General features: G+C 38.0%; 1 protein-coding gene across 2 annotated transcripts in view; it reads left to right on the top strand.

The window, feature by feature from the left end:
* The window catches only part of cacna2d3 (calcium channel, voltage dependent, alpha2/delta subunit 3), an 85,614-nt gene that overhangs the window by 57,746 nt on the left and 7,288 nt on the right, over positions 1–20,580 (top strand). For both annotated transcript variants that reach the window (XM_061874267.1, XM_061874266.1), the window contains 12 exons: positions 1,823–1,868; positions 1,994–2,091; positions 2,185–2,278; positions 4,478–4,573; positions 4,697–4,818; positions 18,761–18,838; positions 18,912–18,973; positions 19,042–19,086; positions 19,159–19,221; positions 19,303–19,373; positions 19,449–19,524; positions 19,617–19,657. In XM_061874267.1, coding sequence (XP_061730251.1) covers positions 1,823–1,868; positions 1,994–2,091; positions 2,185–2,278; positions 4,478–4,573; positions 4,697–4,818; positions 18,761–18,838; positions 18,912–18,973; positions 19,042–19,086; positions 19,159–19,221; positions 19,303–19,373; positions 19,449–19,524; positions 19,617–19,657 — 892 coding nt within the window. The remainder of the gene's footprint in view (positions 1–1,822; positions 1,869–1,993; positions 2,092–2,184; positions 2,279–4,477; positions 4,574–4,696; positions 4,819–18,760; positions 18,839–18,911; positions 18,974–19,041; positions 19,087–19,158; positions 19,222–19,302; positions 19,374–19,448; positions 19,525–19,616; positions 19,658–20,580) is intronic.

Raw genomic sequence — 20,580 nt, 5'->3', positions numbered from 1 at the left:
AGCGAGCCTGCCTGAGTTGGTTTTCTCGCACAGCTGAGTCAGTGTCCACTACAGCAGGTTTCAGTAGATTCTCACACATTGGTAACAATGTCTTTGTCCGACGGCTCATTAGTCTCTGAGCTGGACTGGCCTGAAAGCCTTGTGCTGGGGTGTTTCTGTGAGCAAGTATGGCCAAGTAGGGGTCTGACTTTGCCTGCAGTGCTTTCCCCATCAGCATTTTAGCAGTCTTGACAGCATACTCTGCTTTTCCATTGCTTTGAGGATAGGTAGGTGAAGATGTAACGTGTTCGAATTCCCAGGCCTGGCTAAATCTTTTGAATTCCTGTGAGCTATATTGTGGGCCGTTATCAGAGAACACCACGTCAGGCACACCATGGCGAGCGAAATGTGCTTTCAGCTTATGGATAACCGTGGTGGACCTGGTATCAGGTAGATAATCAACTTCCCAAAAATTGGAAAAATAGTCCACTGTCACTAAGTACTCTTTGTTATTGAAGGTGAATATATCTGTGCCCACTTTTGCCCATGGCCTTAGTGGGAAGTCATGGCTCTGTAATGGTTCTTTCTGTTGCCGTGTGTCTTTTTCTCTGCAAACTTGGCAGTTTCCCATGTACGTTTTTAGCTGTTCATGCATACCCGGCCAGTACACACATTCTCTCGCTCTCCTCAGGCAGTTTTCTATCCCTAAATGTGATGCATGGATCTTTTCCTTCATTTCTTTTCTTAGAGCCGTCGGGATGACTGCCCTCTGTCCTCTAAAGATGACATTGTCCTGTACGCTTAGCTCATCCCGCATATCAAAATACGGCCTCACCTCATCCTCGACCTGCCCTTTATCATCTGGCCACCCCTGCAGTATTCTTCGTTTCAGCACCTGAAGGGCCTGGTCCCGTTCTGTCTCAGTTTGGATTCTCTGCCGTCTCTCCTCTGAAATGGGCAAATAATGAATCATGTTAACAGTTTCAATTTCAGCTTCCACTGACCCCTCAGTTGCACATTCAGGCAGGTACGCTCTGCTCAGTGTATCAGCTACCAGCATAAATCTGCCTGGAACAAACACTACTTCTATGTCATACTTTGGAAGTCTCAACAGCATTCTTTGTAAACGCTTTGGGGCGCTAAGCAGTGGTTTCTTTGTGATTGTTTCCAGAGGTTTATGGTCAGAGTGCACAACCACCTTTCTACCATACGTGTATTGGTGAAACTTTTCCATCCCAAATAATATAGCCAAGCACTCTTTTTCTATTTGTGCATATCCTCTCTCAGTGGAGGTGAGTGCCCTGCTGGCATATGCTATCGGCTGTTGTTATTGTTTATATTGATATTCTAAATCCCCTTGTTTGTGAACGCACCGCGCCTTAAACGTGATTGGTCGAGAACGAGGAAGTGTTTTTTGTCAGAACTTTATTTCTATAACAATATTTAAAAAGTACAACTTCCCAGTTCAGGTGGAATAACATCCATCCATTTTTTACCGCTTGTCCCTTTCGCAGTCTGTCAAGTTTTCAACTGTTTTAACTGTTTGGATTGAGACTCCAGTCTCTCGGGAGGCGTGGGTTCATGTCCCACCACTGCCACCATGTTTTAATGTTAGATATCTTATTAAATGAAGACGCACACACAGAGTTGCCGTTCAGTCATTTTACCGAGTAACTTCAGAATAATGTGAACATCCTGGTGCACCCCTCAAATCCCACCGGGTGAAACCCATACATTGTAACAGTGGACTGTCAATTAAGATGGAGAGAAAAATATAAATTATATTTGTTTAAATTGAGCAGGATTAACAAAGCTGAAGCGTGACTGACTTTCATTCTTTCAGGGCTTCGTGATCTGGAACAGCCAGATGTCGCCCTGGCAGATGAATGGTAATGTAATGCATGGTTTCAGGAAGGGGGCATCCATGCGTTATGTAGGTTATGCCTCTTTGTCCACGAGGTATGTGGAAGGCATGGGTGTACTGTAACTACACGGCTCTGTTTTGGACTCAAAGGACGTACTGCAACACAGAGGAACAGCATGAGCATCGTCACCTGACTCAGATACAAGCCATCAAACTCTTCATGACGGGCCGCAGGCCTAAACTGAAGTGTAAGTGCAGATGTTTATTTTCTTAAACAGAAAACAGTTGATTGTTTTGTTTATTACTAATGTGTGGCTCTTTAAACCAAACTGAATTTGCAGGCGATCGAGAGCTGATCAAGGAAGTGTTGTTTGACGCGGTGGTCACTGCACCGCTTGAGGCCTACTGGACTGGACTAGCTCTCAACAAGTCAGAGTAAGCATTCTTTTACAAGCAGTCGCTAAGATAGACACTTGGTGCAGTTCTTAAATAGCGAATAGATACAAAAGAAAAGATCCTTCCAGATTGTGAGCAGGTTGATGCTTCTGTGCTCATATGGAGAAGTATTACTGCCTGTGGCATTATGGGTAAATTGAACATCTGTGAAGACATCATGGATGCTGAATGGTACATACAGGTTTGGAGCAACATATGCTGCTAAAGAGAAAACATATTTGAGTTGCATGACAATGCTAGGCTGAATAATGCACGTTACTGCAAATATATTTAACTATAGTGAAAAAACGTGAATAATGATAGCACCCATAAAAGCAATCTAAGCCCGATGATATTTCTCACACACATGTTAAAGACATTTCCAAGGGGCTCAAATTTGAAAAATATGACAAGAACATCAACGGCTTGTTTATGTTACCATAAATAGTTTGACAGAACATGTTTTTAGAAAATGTATGTTTTTCATAATTACTGATTATATTGAATTGCTCGTCACTATGATGTGGTGTGGGGAAAAAAGAAACAATATAGCAGTAAATGCCTTAAGTTTATTAGGAAAAGAAAGCACATATTAGGATTCATTAGTAATTTTAACACTAGTGGCCAAACTAAATTAAAACGACCACCTACGACACATTGTTACATACATGTAAGCTGTATTTTTTAACCCGTATTTAAAATTACAAACTTAGGGTGAATAAGTTGGGTTTTCTGGGAAAAAAACTGCCAATTTTTTAAAGGAGAAAAAGCACAACTGCATAGGGTCCCTGCCTCAAAAAATCATACTTTTTGAAATAAGAAATCTGTTAATATGCAGGGATGTGTTGCCTTAATTGTGAATACGCGGGGATCTATTGTGTTATGATATGACAAACGAGGTTAATACGATTTACTATCGGGAAGATCCCAAAAGTCACCAGAGCGGTTTGAGAGTAACAAAGAGTATTTTAATCACACAATAAGGGGATGTAAACTAAAATAATATCCAGGTGATTAGCATAACGCGGGATATTGAGTTTGTGATGATTGTTAATTGAATATGGAGAGGAGACATAAACAATGTCACTGGCAGGAGGCAGTAACACGACAAAAATAGAACAAACTAAGAAAAAATAACAAAGATGGTCTTAAGGGGATGATAGGAAGACTGAGCAAAAAGTACAAACAAAAATCTCACGAAAGGGCTAAACAGGAGGGTACTTAGCTGGGTGACACAAACAGGAGCTTGTGCTGCATTCTATTTACCTGGGAAATGGGAAGTTGGAGCTGGGAATAACGTCACTGCCGAGTTAAGAGTGTTCCAGTTATGAAGTTGGAAATCAAGATGGCCACATTCACAAAAAATGTTTTTGTGTTTGCCTTTTCTGATTATAAAGAATTTATAGGAAAATATGCACTTTTTCTGCAACCTTCAAACACGCTGGATGAAGAGAAAACACAGACGCTATTGCTAACGGTATAGAACGTAGAATACATGTAGTTTATACTACAGTAATGTTACTGTATATAAATGTAAAACAATACATTGTATATAGCTGATTTGTTGCAAAAAAACAACTAATCAAAAATGCTAATAATGGATACTATAGGAGGGGATATCATTGTTTACTTTTAGAGCCGCCATATTTGAAACAAACTCGGGGGTAGTCAGAATGCTCCATATTCTGAGTCGGAAATCCGACTTCAAGGGGCGTTCTAGCTATAATTCCGACTATGAACTTGGAAATTCCGACTTCCCGGTACAAATGGAATGCACCATTGGAATAAGAGTTGCACTGGCGAGTACACAATGTGTAGGAAATACCATGGAAACATCCCACGCCAAGAGGTGTAAACAGGGTAAGTTGATTACAAACAGCTATGGTCAGTCACTCCCGCCTTCCCCTGGGAACCATGGCAACTGAATGTCGAAAAAAAGGGGTAGCAACATTGCCAGTAGGTGGCACACAAAAACAGACATGTAGCACCAGATGATGTAACCAGTTAACATCCAATATCAAGCACAAACTCAGCTCATGAAATTGAATACGACGTGTGAAGAGTCTCATTCATTTCTGACGAGCAGAATTAAAAACGAGGCTAAAAATTGGTTGTGGCATTGTTTAATTGAGTGTAGTCAACAGCTAATTGGATCAATTAAATGTGTGTATGTCGCACTGTATCTCATGATACATACAGGAACTCTGACAAAGGAGTCGAAATCACCTTCCTCGGCACGCGCACCGGCCTGTCAAGAACCAACTTGTTCGTAGCCGCGGATCAGCTCTCCAATCAGTGAGTGTCACTTTTTTGCACTACGCTTGTCACCGCTTACCGCAGAAGGCCAGGCGGTGATCCATGTTGATGAATGTCATCCCTTGCTCCTCGACTCTCAGTTTGCTCTGTGTGCCTCCTCAGAGATTTTCTGACAGCAGAGGACAAGGAGGGTGTCTTTAATGCCGATCACTTTCCCCTGTGGTACAAGAGAGCGGCAGAGCAGGTCCCAGGCACATTTGTCTACTCTATCCCCTTCAGCACAGGTAAGCACAACACTAACATACAGTAGGCCGAAGCTGAAGCCTACAGAACAATGTGTTCTCATGAGAATTTAATTGAAATTGTATACTATACCCATGACGGAAGTTAACTATGTCTGTCTGTAGTACACATGCGCACCACACCACTCTCTGGCTATATCGATACATACTTTCTTAGTTTCTTTAGCACACTTCTCACTCTTGCACAAAGTTATTAAAACATAGATTAAGGTTTATTTTTGTAATGATCGGCCGACACCCTCATTGGCAGAGATAGTTTGTGATGAATTGATGAATTTTGTCTTTTCTGACTTGGTAATGTTGCAATGTTGGCTACTCGTGTTAAACAATTCCAATTTGTCAAATTATTTGGTTTATTTGGGTGTAAGTTAGCACATGGTTTTTGATGCCTCTATTCGTGGGGTTCGCAGTTTAGCTGCATCGTGACATCAAAGCGAGGTGGAAGCACTTTGTTGCAATGTTGGGTACTCGTGTTAAACAATTCCAATGTGTCAAATTATTTGGTTTATTTGGGTGTAAATTAGCACATGGTTTTTGATGCCTCTATTCGTGGGGTTCGCAGTCTAGCTGTGCCGTGACATCAGAGTGAGGTGGAAGCACGTTGTTGCAATGATGGCTACTCGTGTTAAACAATTCCAATGTGTCAAATTATTTGGTTTATTTGGGTGTAAGCTAGCACGTGGTTTTTGATGCCTGTGTTAGCTGCGTCGTGACATCAAAGCGAGGTGGAAGCACTTATTCAGACATAAGGTAAAGTTGTCAGCCAGCTTTACGTTGTAACAAAACACAAAAAAATGTCACATAAAGTACTATTTTCATCTAATCCTTGCATGGGTACAATAACCCAAACGTGCAACATGCAGTGACATAATTGCAGCGAAAAGCAGATTTTTTTTTTAACGCAAAGTCTGAATCGATGAGCAAGTCTGCAGGTGTACCTGATGGTGACCGGGTGAATCTATATAATGTTTATAAAGTATATTTTGGACTGCGTCCTAAAAAAAAAAGAGGGGTGACAACTTCAAGATACAGTCTATATGTAAACAGTGTAGATTTTTAAAAGCTAAATTATGATATTTTTTGAGGGTGGTGTTTCATTTGCAATCTGAAAACGCCTCCAAAATCGAACATCTTGCAAAAATAAAAATAAAAAAGGGTTATAAAAGTGATTGTGGTGCAAAATTTACACCAAAGTATATTCAATACATATTATCTAGACCACAAGGAAGTATTTTAAATGTAGACTAAAATCATCATTGGTCCCTTTTAATTAGACCTTTTTAATGTCAGTTCTCTAGTAAAATCAAAACATATATTACAAAATTATTTGATGGGATATTTATTTTTATTTTAAGTAACGTGTTGATTATGTTCAAACCCTGTTTCCATTTGAGTTGGGAAATTGTTAGATGTAAAAATAAACGGAATACAATGATTTTGAAATAATTTTCAACCCATATTCAGTTGAATATGCTACAAACACAACATATTTGATGTTCAAACTGATAAACATTTTTTTTTTTTTTTGCAAATAATCATTAACTCTAGAATTTGATGCCAGCAACATGTGACAAAGAAGTTGGGAAAGGTGGCAATAAATACTGATAAAGTTGAGGAATGCTCATCAAACACTTATATAGAACATCCCACAGGTGTGCAGGCTAATTGGGAACAGTTGGGTGCCATGATTGGGTATAAAAGCAGCTTCCATGAAATGCTAAGTAATTCACAAACAAGAATGGGGTGAGGGTCACCACTTTGTAAGCAAATTGTCGAACAGTTTTAAAACAACATTTCTCAACGAGCTATTGCAAGGAATTTAGGGATTTTACCATCTACGGTGCATAAAATCATCAAAAAGTTCAGAGAATCTGGAGAAATCACTGCACATAAGTGATGATATTACAGACTTTTGATCCCTCAGGCGTTACTGCATTAAAAAACAACATCAGTGTGTAAAGGATATCAACACATATGCTCAGGAACACTTCATAAAACCACTGTCAGTAACTATAGTTGGTCGCTACATCTCTAAGTGCAGGTTAAAACTCTACTATGCAAAGCCAAACCCATTTATCAACAATATCCTGAAACGCCGCCGGCTTGGCTGGGCCCAAGCTCACCTAAGATGGACTGATGCAAAGTGGAAAGGTGTTCTGTGGTCTGACAAGTCCACATTTCTAATTATATTTGGAAACAGAGGACGTGGTGTCCTCCAGAACAAAGAGGAAAATATCCATTCAGATTGTTATGGGCAGAAAGTTCAAAAGCCAGCATCTGTGATGGTATGGGGGTGTATTAGTGCCCAAGGCATGGGTAACTTACACTTCTGTGAAGGCACCATTAATGCTGAAAGGTCCATACAGGTTTTGGAACAACATATGTTGTCATCCAAGCAACATTATCATGGACGCCCCTGCTTATTTCAGCAAGACAAGTGTTACAACAGCGTGGCTTTGTAAAAAAGAGTGCAGATACTTTTCTGGCCCGCCTGCAGTCCAGCCCTGTCTTCCATCGAAAATGTGTGGCGCATTATGAAGCGTAAAATATGACAGCAGAGACCCCGGACGGTTGAACAACTGAAGCTCTACATAAAACAAGAATGGGAAAGAATTCCACTTTCAAAGCTTCAACAATTAGTTTCCTCAGTTCCCAAACATTTATTGAGTGTTGTTAAAAGAAAAGGTGATGCAACACAGTGGTGAACATGAACTTTCCCAACTACTTTGGCACGTGTTGCAGCCATGAAATTCTAAGTTAATTATAATTTGCAAAAAAAAAAATAAAGTTTATGAGTTTGAACAACAAATATCTTGTCTTTGTAGTGCATTCAATTGAATATGGGTTGAAAAGGATTTGCAAATCATTGAATTCCGTTTATACTTACATCTAACACAATTTCCCAACTCATATGGAAACGGGGTTTGTAGTTTCTGTTAAATAAAAGTGATGGCCCAATTCCTTGGACACCTTTTTCACTGCACACTTTTTTACTCCCCTGTACCTCTTACTATGCAGTTCTGTTTAAAATACCACACAATGAAAATGTACTTTATACCGGGTTATACCGACATTTTAAAAATCGGTATGTATTTGAGACAACACCACTATATACCAATACGTAATATTTTTGGATGCTGCCTTTGATAGTTACTCCGGTTTTTTACCCGTGCATCAGTGATTCATTTGAAATCAAATCGCGTCACGTGGTTTGTTTTAACAATTTAAAAGGTCTGGCGCGCATTTAGAGTCGCCACAGCAAATTTCTGAATCCGAACCCCCGTCACATTCGCCTTAACGCACAGTCCACGTAGCTCCGTAGCTTCGGCGAATGGCGGAGGGTAGCGGAGAGTGGTGGGGGCTGACGGGAACTGGTGGGGACTCCTCCTCTTTATTAAACAGAGGTAACACCATCCAGAGAAAGGATTTAACAGAACTTCTGTCACAACCGACAAACTGATGCTTCTAACTACTAAAGCTAACAAATTTAGCTCAGCTCAACTGAAACCCTCGCTAATGTCACACGCCACTTGGCAACAGACACCCCCTTTTAAAGCCACGCTGCTCCCAAGGAATTAATTACATTTATCCATCCATCCATCCATTTTTTACCGCTTATTCCCTTTGGGTTCGCGAGGGGCGCTGATGCCTATCTCAGCTACAATCGGGCGGAAGGAAGTGTACACCCTGGACAAGTCGCTACCTCATAGCAGGGCCAACACAGATAGACAGAGAACATTCACACTCACATTTACACACTAGGGCCAATTTAGTGTTGCCAATCAACGTATCCCCAGGTGCATGTCTTTGGAAGTGGGAGGAAGCCGGATATGGCGTCACATTAGTGCCAAAAATCCAAGCGCATAAAAAGTGTTATCGCGCGGTGATTCTCCACTTCGTGCGCGCGCGCGACAACTTTTTGCGCGCGTGTGGTGTCTTTGTGCGCGCCTTTTTGCGTGCGCGCGGTGCCTATGTGCGCGCGCCATCTTCGTTTTGGCACTTTCTGGGCGGTTATTCTTACACAGCCTCTTCTTTCTGATTGGTCAGCCGAAAATAGCTGAGGGCCAATCAGAAGTATAGCAGGGCGGGTCATCGTCAATATGTATGAAGATGATACAGCTCCTGTCGACAAACTAATTCTAAAAAGTCCAAATTTAGTGGAGTTGTGGAAGATGCCAATTGAATTTGATCTGAAAGTCTTTGAAGAAGGTAATGTCTCATCTGTTGAGAGAACATCACATAGCTAATGAAGTTTTAAGATCAATCTCTTTTCATACACATACAACCAGTCCACAGATGTCAGTCAATGATGGAAATTATATTTTCAAATATGTTTTCTTTCCTCACTTGTCTGTTTTAAAAAATATTTTTATTTATTTAATATTTGTATATGGAAATATTGAATGTATGCCACAAAGTGGGATTATTAATTTTCTCTTCTCCTTTTGATTTGTTATAAATGTCAGAGTATTGTATATATGTGTATATTTAAATAGTACATGTAGCATTGACATCAATAAAATGATGGGGACCAGCTGTCCGAGATAAGATGGAGAAACATGGAGTGTTTATTCATATCTGTGATGAAAGGTCCATGGCAGTTCCCTGGGATTAAAAAGAAAGGAAACCATGTTTTCATTGGGCTATCATGGCTGAACAATTAAGTCTTACACTATTATCTCTCAGATTTAATTTGCCTAATGTATGGAGCGAGCTTTTTTTGTTGTTTTTTTAAATACATATTTTTAACTGCCATCTATACTGATCTGGGCTGATATCTAATTTTCCATTGTTTGAGTTGTTTGCAGAAACGTAAATACTTTTTATAGTAAAATTAAAACCATATTCATTAGATGAATGAAATGCGCTGACAGTTCATTGCTCCTATATAATTCGTTTCAATTAATTGTAATGTTAACCTGTCATTCATTATTCTACTAAAATAGTAATTGCAATCAGAACATCAATTTTAGGCCCAAATGCTAATCATGTGGTTCTGATATGAAAGACGCATAGATAAGTGGGTTCGGGTAGACTCTGGTGTAAACTTGAAGTAGATAGAGGAAATAGTCCCCCATTGTGGCATACATTCAATATTTACATATACAAATATCAAATAAATAAAAATATTTTTAAAACAGACAAGTGAGGAAAGGAAACATATTTGAAAATATAATTTCCATCATTGACTGACACCTGTGGACTGGTTGTATGTGTATCAAAAAATATTGATCTTAAAACTTCATTAACTATGTGATATTCTCTCAACAGATGAGACATTACCTTCTTCAAAGACTTTTAGACAAAATTCAATTGGCATTTTCCACAACTCCACTAAAATTAGACTTTTTAGAATTAGTTTGTCAACAGGAGCTGTATCATCCATCCATCCATTTTCAACCGCTTATTCCCTTTTTGGGGTCGCGGTGTACACCCTGGACAAGTCGCCACCTCATCGCAGGGTCAACACAGATAGACAGACAACATTCATACTCACATTCACACACTAGGGCCAATTTAGTGTTGCCAATCAACCTATCCCCAGATGCATGTCTTTGGAGGTGGGAGGAAGCCGGAGTACCCATGCCGTCACGGGGAGGACATGCAAACTCCACAAAGAAAGATCCCGAGCCCGGTGCAGACATAATTGTTACTGGATACTTTTTTACCCGGAGGGAACCCACGCATTGACGGGGAGGACATGCAAACTCCACACAGAAAGATCCCGAGCCAGGATTTGAACCCAGGACTGCAGGACCTTCGTATTGTGAGGCAGACGCACTAACCCCTCTGCCACCGTGAAGCCCAGGAGCTGAATCATCTTGATACATATTGACGATGACCCGCCCTGCTATACTTCTGATTGGCCCTCAGCTATTTTCGCCTGACCAATCAGAAAGAAGGGGCCGTGTAAGAATTACCGCCTACAAAGTGCCAAAACAAAGACAGCTCGCGCACGCAAAAAGGCACCGCGCGTGCGCACAAAGGCACCACACGCGCGCAAGTAGTGGCAAATCAGCGCGCAATAACAGTTTTTATGCGCTTGGATTTTTGGCTCTAATGTGACGCCATTGCCGGAGTACCCGGAGGGAACCCATGCATTCACGGGGAGAACATGCAAACTCCACACAGAAAGATCTCGAGCGCAGGATTGAACCCTGACTACTCAGGACCTTTGTATTGTGAGACAGACGCACTTACCCCTCTTCCACCGTGAAGCCTTTGATTACATTTATCAAAAAGTACTTCCATTATTAATAAATTATTTTTTTGGTTAAATAACGAGTAAATATATTTATTACTTTTTAAAAATAATTTTCAGAATACTGGTAGTAACTATATTGTGGTGTTGAGTTTAAAATAAACACTTGGCACATTTTGTTTAAAATACAATACTAAAAAAAAAAGGGATGTCAGTTTTGGTACATATCGCCCAGCCCTACAATGAACAAAGATTGATGGGTAGATAGAGCAGCGCAAAAGCTCATTGATGCCATTGCTATTAGGGATGTCCCGATTGGATATTGATATCGGTCCGAAATCAGCAAAAAGTTTGGTTTGCATTGGCTTATATTGCATCGGATTATATTGGCTTGCATGTAAAATGTCAGATATTAGCACTATGATATGAGCAAGCAGTCTTGCAGCGTGTTTATTTGTGCAAAGCTGGACAGACAGTTAACATCTAAATGTCCTCCAATAAGCACACAAAGTTTTTCTATTTTTGTCAATTCATTTACAAAAGGTAAACATGTTATAGGCTACTAGGAGCTAGCAGCTACAGAACAGCATACAAGCTAGACATATGTGATATGTTTCCTTGAGTAAACATATTGCAGTCAATAACAGGACATTTGTCAATATAAACAATAATTATAGTTAAATATTACAGATACAAAGTATACAAAGTATCCAGTAACAATTATGTCTGCACCGGGCTCGGGATCTTTCTGTGTGGAGTTTGCATGTCCTCCTCGTGACTGCATGGGTACTCCAGCTTCCTCCCACCTCCAAAGACATGCACCTGGGGATAGGTTGATTGGCAACAGCAAATTGGCCCTAGTGTGTGAATGTGAGTGTGAATGTTGTCTGCCTATATGTGTTGGCCCTGCGATGAGGTGGCGACTTGTCCAGGGTGTACACTGCCTACCGCCCGATTGTAGCTGAGATAGGCACCAGCGCCCCCCGCGACTCCAAAGGGAATAAGCGGTAGAAAATGGATGGATGGAGCTTAACTTATTAAAATATTGTGACCACTTCACTTCAACTTAAAGACAGTATAAGTTCATTCCAGACAGTCAATAATAAATATGTTAGTGTTTTTCATACCTCCCATAATTCTGTTCGACTAATTTCTCTTTATCAAAGATTTTCTAACATTTCACACTACAAAATAATAAAAGTATGAATGGTTTGTGCTGATATTGTATCAGATCAATATAGGTACCAGCCAATAAATTAGATTAGATTAGATAGTACTTTATTTATTCCGTCAGGAGAGTTCCTTCAGGAAAATTACAATTTTCAGCACAATCCCATTCAAGATCAGACAAACATTACAGGGAGACAGAAAAGGATCGCTGACGGGTCTGCCGGCTTCCAGCGCCCCTTACAAAAAAGATGACATACAGGTAAACAAGGGGGGTGGGGGGGAGAAAAAAAATAGAAGATTAAAATAAAATTAAAAAATCGGTCTTAGCCTAGGCCCTGGAGTGGGGGCGCAGACTGAGGCCAAGGGGAAAAAAAAAAAAAAAAAATATGCAACGCTCTTATGACGGTATTGTATTGAAAGTGAAAAAGTTGTATTTTACCACCCCTGATTGCTATCACTAATGAGACAAAACTAAAGTGCATATGTTAGGAGTGTAAATGTAATGCATTCTCACAGTTTGGTACATACCTCGGTATTAAGGCCACGGTTTGTTTCATTTTACTTACAGTAAGGCAATAAAATCAAAAACATAAAACTGCTTAGCTTTTGTGTTCAGTGATTATTCAAATAAAGTATAAACATGAAATTACAATCTGCTGGAAGGTAATTATCCAATTTATCTAATTGTCAAATAAATAAAAAATAATTAGTCCAAAATGTAGTACACTTCTGGACACACTACCCGGGCTTGAAGAGATCTTCACTTCCTGATCCTTACTTGAAATACCAAATGTGTAAAATGTACATCTGGAATCGATTTGATCCCAATACAATATATATGTATATATATACATATATATATATATATATATATATATATATATATATATATATATATATATATATATATATATATATATATATATGTATATATATACTGTATAATATATATGAATCAACGTTATCAACACATCAACTTAGCGATGTGTTGATAACGTCCGCGTCTCTTTGTTAGCAGCTAACAAGCTAAGCTAACTAGCACAAGAGGCGATAAAGTGCGCTCAAACTAATGTATCCGGATACAAACAATGACTATGAGTATATATGTATATATGAGAATATATTTATAGTTTGTATATATATATATATGTATATATATATATATGTGTGTGTGTGTGGTATATGAGTATATATGTATATATGAGAATATATATATATATATATAGATATATATATATATATATATATATATATATATATATATATATATATATATATATATATATAAATATATATGCGTGTATATATATGTGTGTGTGTGTATGTATACGTGTGCGTGCGTGCCTGCGTGCGTGTATACAGTCATGGTCAAAAGTTGACATACACTTGTAAAGAACATCATGTTATGGCTGTCTTGAGTTTTCAATAATTTCTACAACTCTTGTTTTTTTGTGATAGAGTGATTGGAGCACATACTTTTTTGTCACAAAAAACATTCATGAAGTTTGGTTCTTTATGAATTTATTATGGGTCTTCTAAAATGTGACCAAATCTGCTTGGTCAAAAGTATACATACAGCAATGTTAATATTTGGTTACATATCCCTTGGCAAGTTTCATTGCAATAAGGCGCTTTTGGTAGCCATCCACAAGCTTCTGGCAAGCTTCTGGTTGAATTTTTGACCATTCTCCTTGACAAAATTGGTGCAGTTCAACCAAATTTGTTGGTTTTCTGACATGGACTTGTTTCTTCAGCATTGTCCACACATCTAAGTCAGGACTTTGGGAAGGCCATTCTAAAACCAATAGTCTGATTTAACCATTCTTTTACCACTTTTTAACATTGCTTTACCAAATATTAACATTGCTGTGTGTATACTTTTGACCCAGCAGATTTGGTCACTTTTTCAGTAGACCCATAATAAATTCATTAAAGAATCAAACTTCATGAATATTTGTGCTCCAACCACTCTATCACAGAAAAATAAGAGTTGTAGAAATTATTGGAAACTCAAGACAGCCATGACATGATGTTCTTTACAAGTGTATGTAGACCTTGGACCACGACTGTATATATGTACGTATGTATATATATATATATATATATATATATATATATATATATATATATATATATTTATGTGTGTGTGTATATATATATATGTATATATATATATACAGTCAAGAAAATAAGTATTTGAACACCCTGCTATTTTGCAAGTTCTCCCGCTTAGAAATCATGGAGGGGTCTGAAATGTTCACGGTAGGTGCATGTCCACTGTTTGAGAGATAACCTAAAAAGAAAAATCCAGAAATCACAATCTATGATTTTTTAACAATTTATTTGTGTGATACAGCTAAAAATAGGTATTTGAACACCAACATTAATATTTGGTAAAGTAGCCTTTGTTTGCAATTACAGAGGTTAAACGTTTCCTGTAGTTTGCACAGACCGCAGGAGGGATTTACTCCACCACACAGATCTTCTCTAGATCAGTCAGGTTTCTGGGCTGTTGATGAGTAACACAAACTATTAGCTCTCTCCAAAGATTTTCAATTGGATTTAGGTCTAGAGACTGGCTAGGCCACTCCAGAACCTTGATATGGTTCTTACAAAGCCACTTCTTGGTTTTCCTGGCTGTGTGCTTTGGGTCATGGTCATGTTGGAAGATCCAGCCACGACTCATCTTTAATGATCTGACTGAGGGAAGGAGGTTTTTGGCCAAAATCTCACAATACATGGCTGCAGTCATCCTCTCCTTAAAGGCCTACTGAAACCCACTACTACCGACCACACAGTCTGATAGTTTATATATCAATGATGAAATATTAACATCAGGGGCAGCATGGCGTAGTGGGTAGAGCGGCCGTGCCAGAAACCTGAGGGTTGCAGGTTCGCTTCCCCCCTATTAACATCCAAATCGCTGCCGTTGTGTCCCTGGGCAGGACACTTTACCCTTGCCCCTGGTGCCGCTCACACTGGTGAATGAATGATTGGTGGTAGTCGGAGGGGCCGTTGGCGCAAACTGGCAGCCACACTTCCGTCAGTCTACCCCAGGGCAGCTGTGGCTACAGATGTAGCTTACCACCACCAGGTGTGAATGAATAATGAGTTCCCACTTCTCTGTGAGCGCTTTGAGTATCTAGAAAAGCGCGATATAAATCTAATCCATTATCATTATTATTATTAACATTGCAACACATGCCAATACGGCCGGTTTAGTTTACTAAATTACAATTTTAAATTTACCGCGGAGTTTCCTGTTGAAAACGTTGCGGAATGATGACGCGTATGATGACGTGTGTTTGTGACGTTATTGGTTGGAGGGGACATATTAGCCCAGCACCACTTTCATCGCGCAACTACAGAGTATTTTATACATCTGTGTTGCTGAGTCTCTTGCAATTTTTTCAATTAATAATGGAGAAGTCAAAGTAGAAAGATGGAGGTAGGAAGCTTTAGCCTTTAGCCACACCAACACACGGTCTTTCCTTGTTTAAAATTCCCGGAGGTGAAGCTTTACTATGGATCAGAGCGGTCAAGCGAACATGGTTCCCGACCACTTGTCAAGCGGCAGGTTTCGGTGAAAAAATTGTGGTAAAAAGTCGCCTCTTACCTGGAGATCAGCGGAGCTTCTGTCCTGCTGCAGCTTCGTGACTTCTCTCAGAGACTGGCATCAACACACCCGTGGACACACTCCTCTGACTATCAGGTACTATTTAACTCACTAAAACACTAGGAACACAATAGAAAGATAAGGGATTTCCCAGAATTATCCTAGTAAATGTGTCTGAAAACATCGGAATCGCTCCCAATGCAATCGCCTTTTTTTTTTAACTTTTTTTTTTTTTTTTTTTTAAATCCTTCACTCTAAATTTCCTCACCCACGAATCTTTCATCCTCGCTCAAATTAATGGAGAAATTGTCGCGTTCTCGGTCTGAATAGCTCTTGCTGCTGGAGGCTCACATTATAAACAATGTGAGGATGTGAGGAGCCCTCACACCGGTGACGTCATCATCTGCTACTTCTAAGGCTTTTTTATTAGCGACCAAAAGTTGCAAACTTTATCGTCGATGTTCTCTACTAAATCCTTTCAGCAAAAATATGGCAATATAGCGAAATGATCAAGTATGACACATAGAATGGACCTGCTATCCCCGTTCAAATAAGAAAATCTCATTTCAGTAGGCCTTTAATACAGTACAGTCGTCCTGTCCCATGAGCAGAAAAACACCCCCATAGCATGATGCTACCACCCCCATGCTACACAGTAGGGATGGTGTTCTTGGGATGGTACGCATCATTCTTCTTCCTCCAAACACGCATTGTGGAATTATGACCAAAAAGGTCAATTTTGGTCTCATCTGTCCACAAAACTTTCCTTCATGACTCCTCTGGATCATCCAAATGGTCATTGGCAAACTTAAGACGGGCCTTAACATGTGCTGGTTTAAGCAGGGGAACCTTCTGTGCCATGCTTGATTTCAAACCATGACGTCTTAGTATATTACCAACAGTGACCATGAAAACAGTGGTCCCAGCTCTTTTCAGGTCATTGACCAAGTTCTGCCGTGTAGTCCTGGGCTGATTCCTCATCTTTCTTAGCATAATTGAGACCCCACGAGGTGATATCTTGCATGGCGCTCCACTCCCATTGAGATTGACCGTCATGTTTAGCTTCTTCCATTTTCTAATGATTACTCCAACAGTGGACCTTTTTTCACCAAAGTGCTTGGCAATTTCTCCGCAGCCCTTTCCATCCTTGTGGAGTTGTACAATGTTGTCTCTGGTGTCTTTGGACAGCTCTTTCCTCTTAGCCATGCTGAATGTTTGGGTCTTACTGATTGTATGGGGTGGACAGGTGTTTTTATGCAGCTAACGACCTCACACAGGTGCATCTGATTCAGGATAATACAGTGTAGTGGAGGACAACGTTTAAAGGCGGACTAACAGGTCTCCGAGGGTCAGAATTCTAGCTGATAGACAGGTGTTCAAATACTTATTTTCAGCTATATCACACAAATATTTTTTTAAAAAAATCATAGATTGTGATTTCTGGATTTTTCTTTTTAGGTTATCTTTCATACAGTGGACATGCACGTACCGAGAAAATTTCAGACGCCTCCATGATTTCTAAGTGGGAGAACTAGCAGGGTGTTCAAACAATTATTTTCTTGACTGTATATGTATATGTGTGTATTATATATATATATATATATATATATATATATATATATATATATATACATATAGTGTGTGTATATATACATATATGTATACACATATACTGTGTGTATGTGTATATATATATGTATATATATATATACATATACAGTATATATATATACATATATATATATATTAGAGCTGTGAAAGTTAACAATAATAACACATTAACTATAAACTTCACATATATATATATATATTTGTGTGTGTGTATATATACATATACATATATATATATATGTATACACATATACTGTGTGTATGTGTATATATATATGTATATGTATATATATATATATATATATATTAGAGCTGTGAAGGTTAACGATAACACATTAACTATAAACTTCACATATATATATATATATATATATACATATATATATATATGTATACATATATATATATATATATATATATATATATATATATATATATATATATATACACAGTTCAGTACAGGCCAAAAAACCCTTCTCATTCTATGCGTTTTCTTTATTTTCATGACTATTTACATCGTAAACTATGAATGAACACATGTGAAGTAATGTACTTAGATAAAAAAGGTGAAATAACTGAAAACATGTTTTATATTTTAGTTTTTTCAAAATAGCCACCCTTTGCTCTGATTACTTTTTTGCACACTCTCGGCATTATCTCAATATATACAGTGTATAACACCAAAATTAAAATAAGAGCATATATATATATATATATATATATATATATATAAATATATATATATATATATATATATATATATATATATGTATATATATATGCATATATATATATATATACTGTATATATATATACTGTATATATATATATATATATATGTATGCATGTATATATATAATGTATATATATAGATGTGTGTATATATACCGTATATATGTATATATAGACATGTATGTATACATATGTATGTGTGCGTGTATAATATATATATATACATACATATGCATATATATACATATATATGTGCATATGTATATATTATACACCTGCATGCATATATAACGTGTATGTATGTAGATATATGAAGGCATATGGCAAACAATTTAGCACCACCTTGATATGCTTTAGTGCAGCAAATAGTGCCCAGATAGAGGTGTCTTAAATTAGGAAACCAAACTTCAATATCTATTCCTTATTTTGTAATAATTTCCACAAATTTGATAAATAATTTGCTGCATAATACATTTTTTAAACCTGGTCAGTGATGTAATCATGCCAACTCTTGCTGCTCAGTAAATGGCGCCATCTTGTGAGGGAAATGGAAGTGACATTACTAACCTTTATTTTCTCCATGTGCGCTCCAGCTTTGGAGAACAAAAGTGTTGTGTTGGCCAGCACTGCAATTCAGCTGCTTGATGACAGGAAGTCACCAATCGTTGCAGGTAAAAAAAATTTAAACATCACGTCAACCATCCATTTTGAAAGAGCTATGTACCCTGACTGTTTCTGGCTCAGCTGTAGGGATTCAGATGAAGCTTGAGTATTTCCAGAGGAAGTTCTGGACAGCCTGCAGACAGGTACTGTTTATCAACCATTATAATGCCGCTGATAACTTACTAATGAGGACATTTTTGCTTGTGTATAGTGTACTGCTCTGGATGGCAAATGCAGCATTAGTTGTGATAGTGAGGTAAGAATCATCACCTCTTTTCCCCCTTTTTCTATTTTTTGAAGATTCTCTTACCATCTCTGTTTCTACCAGGACATTAACTGCTACCTCATTGACAACAACGGCTTCATTCTTGTCACAGAGGAGCAATCTCAGGTACCGTTTGTTCACAAATATTTATATGCCTTCTTGGACGTTTTAGTTGTTGTGTGTTCTTTATTTCCACTTGTTTCCCAGACAGGGCTCTTCTTTGGCGAGGTGGAAGGTGCGGTCATGAACAAACTTCTCCAAATGGGTTCATTCAAAAGGTCAACAAATACTTAGCTGATACAGGGACGGTAAAAGGCACATTGGGGTTTAACTGTAACCTTCTCCTGTTGTAGGATCACACTGTACGACTACCAGGCTTTTTGCAGAGAGTACGCTGGAAGCAGCGACTGTGCACGTACTTTGTCAGATGTAAGTACTTCACACTTGTACTGCCACAACTCAGCCTCTTCTGTAGTATATCAGTAGAGACTCCACCATCATTTGTTTTTTCTCCCCTGCAGCCCTTCTCTGTTGTGAAATGGCTCCTGGCTGAACTTATCATGTAAGAATCAAACACAAAAAAAACTTCTCCTATTTTCATTTCATTTACTCATTGTCAAATAAAAACAACTGATACAACATCAAAATAAATCATAAATGAAAATGACCAGAAATAAGTACAAACGTACAATATTTACCCCCTATTCACACAAATACAACATTTGCTGTTTAACCTCAGAAGACTGTTAAGGCCATATTTCTATGTAAAAAAAATCATTAAAACATAATTATTCTCAAAGTCAAATATTTTCATAATCATGATTTTTACAGTTGTTTAAATGCAGGAATAGATTTTACAATTTTTATTCCACTGTCAACTTTGTTTCATAAACACCTTTGATTAAAATATTGTCACTGTTCTAAAACTAAATATATTTTAAATCTAAGTTTTTATTTTGGTAGTAATTATAAGTACAATATTTTGATGCGCTTTATTCATATTTTTTGGAATATTGTAATCTACCAGTTCATTGAATTTCAATAAGTTGAACTATTTGAATATTAGCTTCGTGGGTTCCTTGTATGCTTTTCCAGTAATAACTCTTACAGCTTTCGTCTGTAAAATGAACATTTGATTTAAATATTTTTACAGGCACTACCCAACACTTAAATTCAGTATGTTAGATATGGAACAAATAGTGAATCATACGATACATGGGTATATTCTACTAAAAAATGTGCAATGCTTAATTAAATTATAATTATGATAGCAATAGTTTTAGATATTTTAACCTTTGTGTATTGCATATGTGGTTTCCCTGAGCAATTTCTATCAAGAATAACACCCAAAAACTGAATATCTTTTGTTCTTTGAATCCCAACTTCTTCAAAATATAAGAGGAAATCCACACTTTTCCTACTACTACAAAAAATAATAAACTTAGTTTTACCAGTATTCAAGGATAACCTATTACAGCAAACCAT

Source organism: Nerophis ophidion, linkage group LG16, assembly GCF_033978795.1.
Source record: "Nerophis ophidion isolate RoL-2023_Sa linkage group LG16, RoL_Noph_v1.0, whole genome shotgun sequence".
Taxonomy (NCBI): domain Eukaryota; kingdom Metazoa; phylum Chordata; class Actinopteri; order Syngnathiformes; family Syngnathidae; genus Nerophis; species Nerophis ophidion.
The sequence above is the reverse complement of the archived record's forward strand: the minus strand, read 5'-3'. Positions and strand labels throughout refer to the sequence as shown.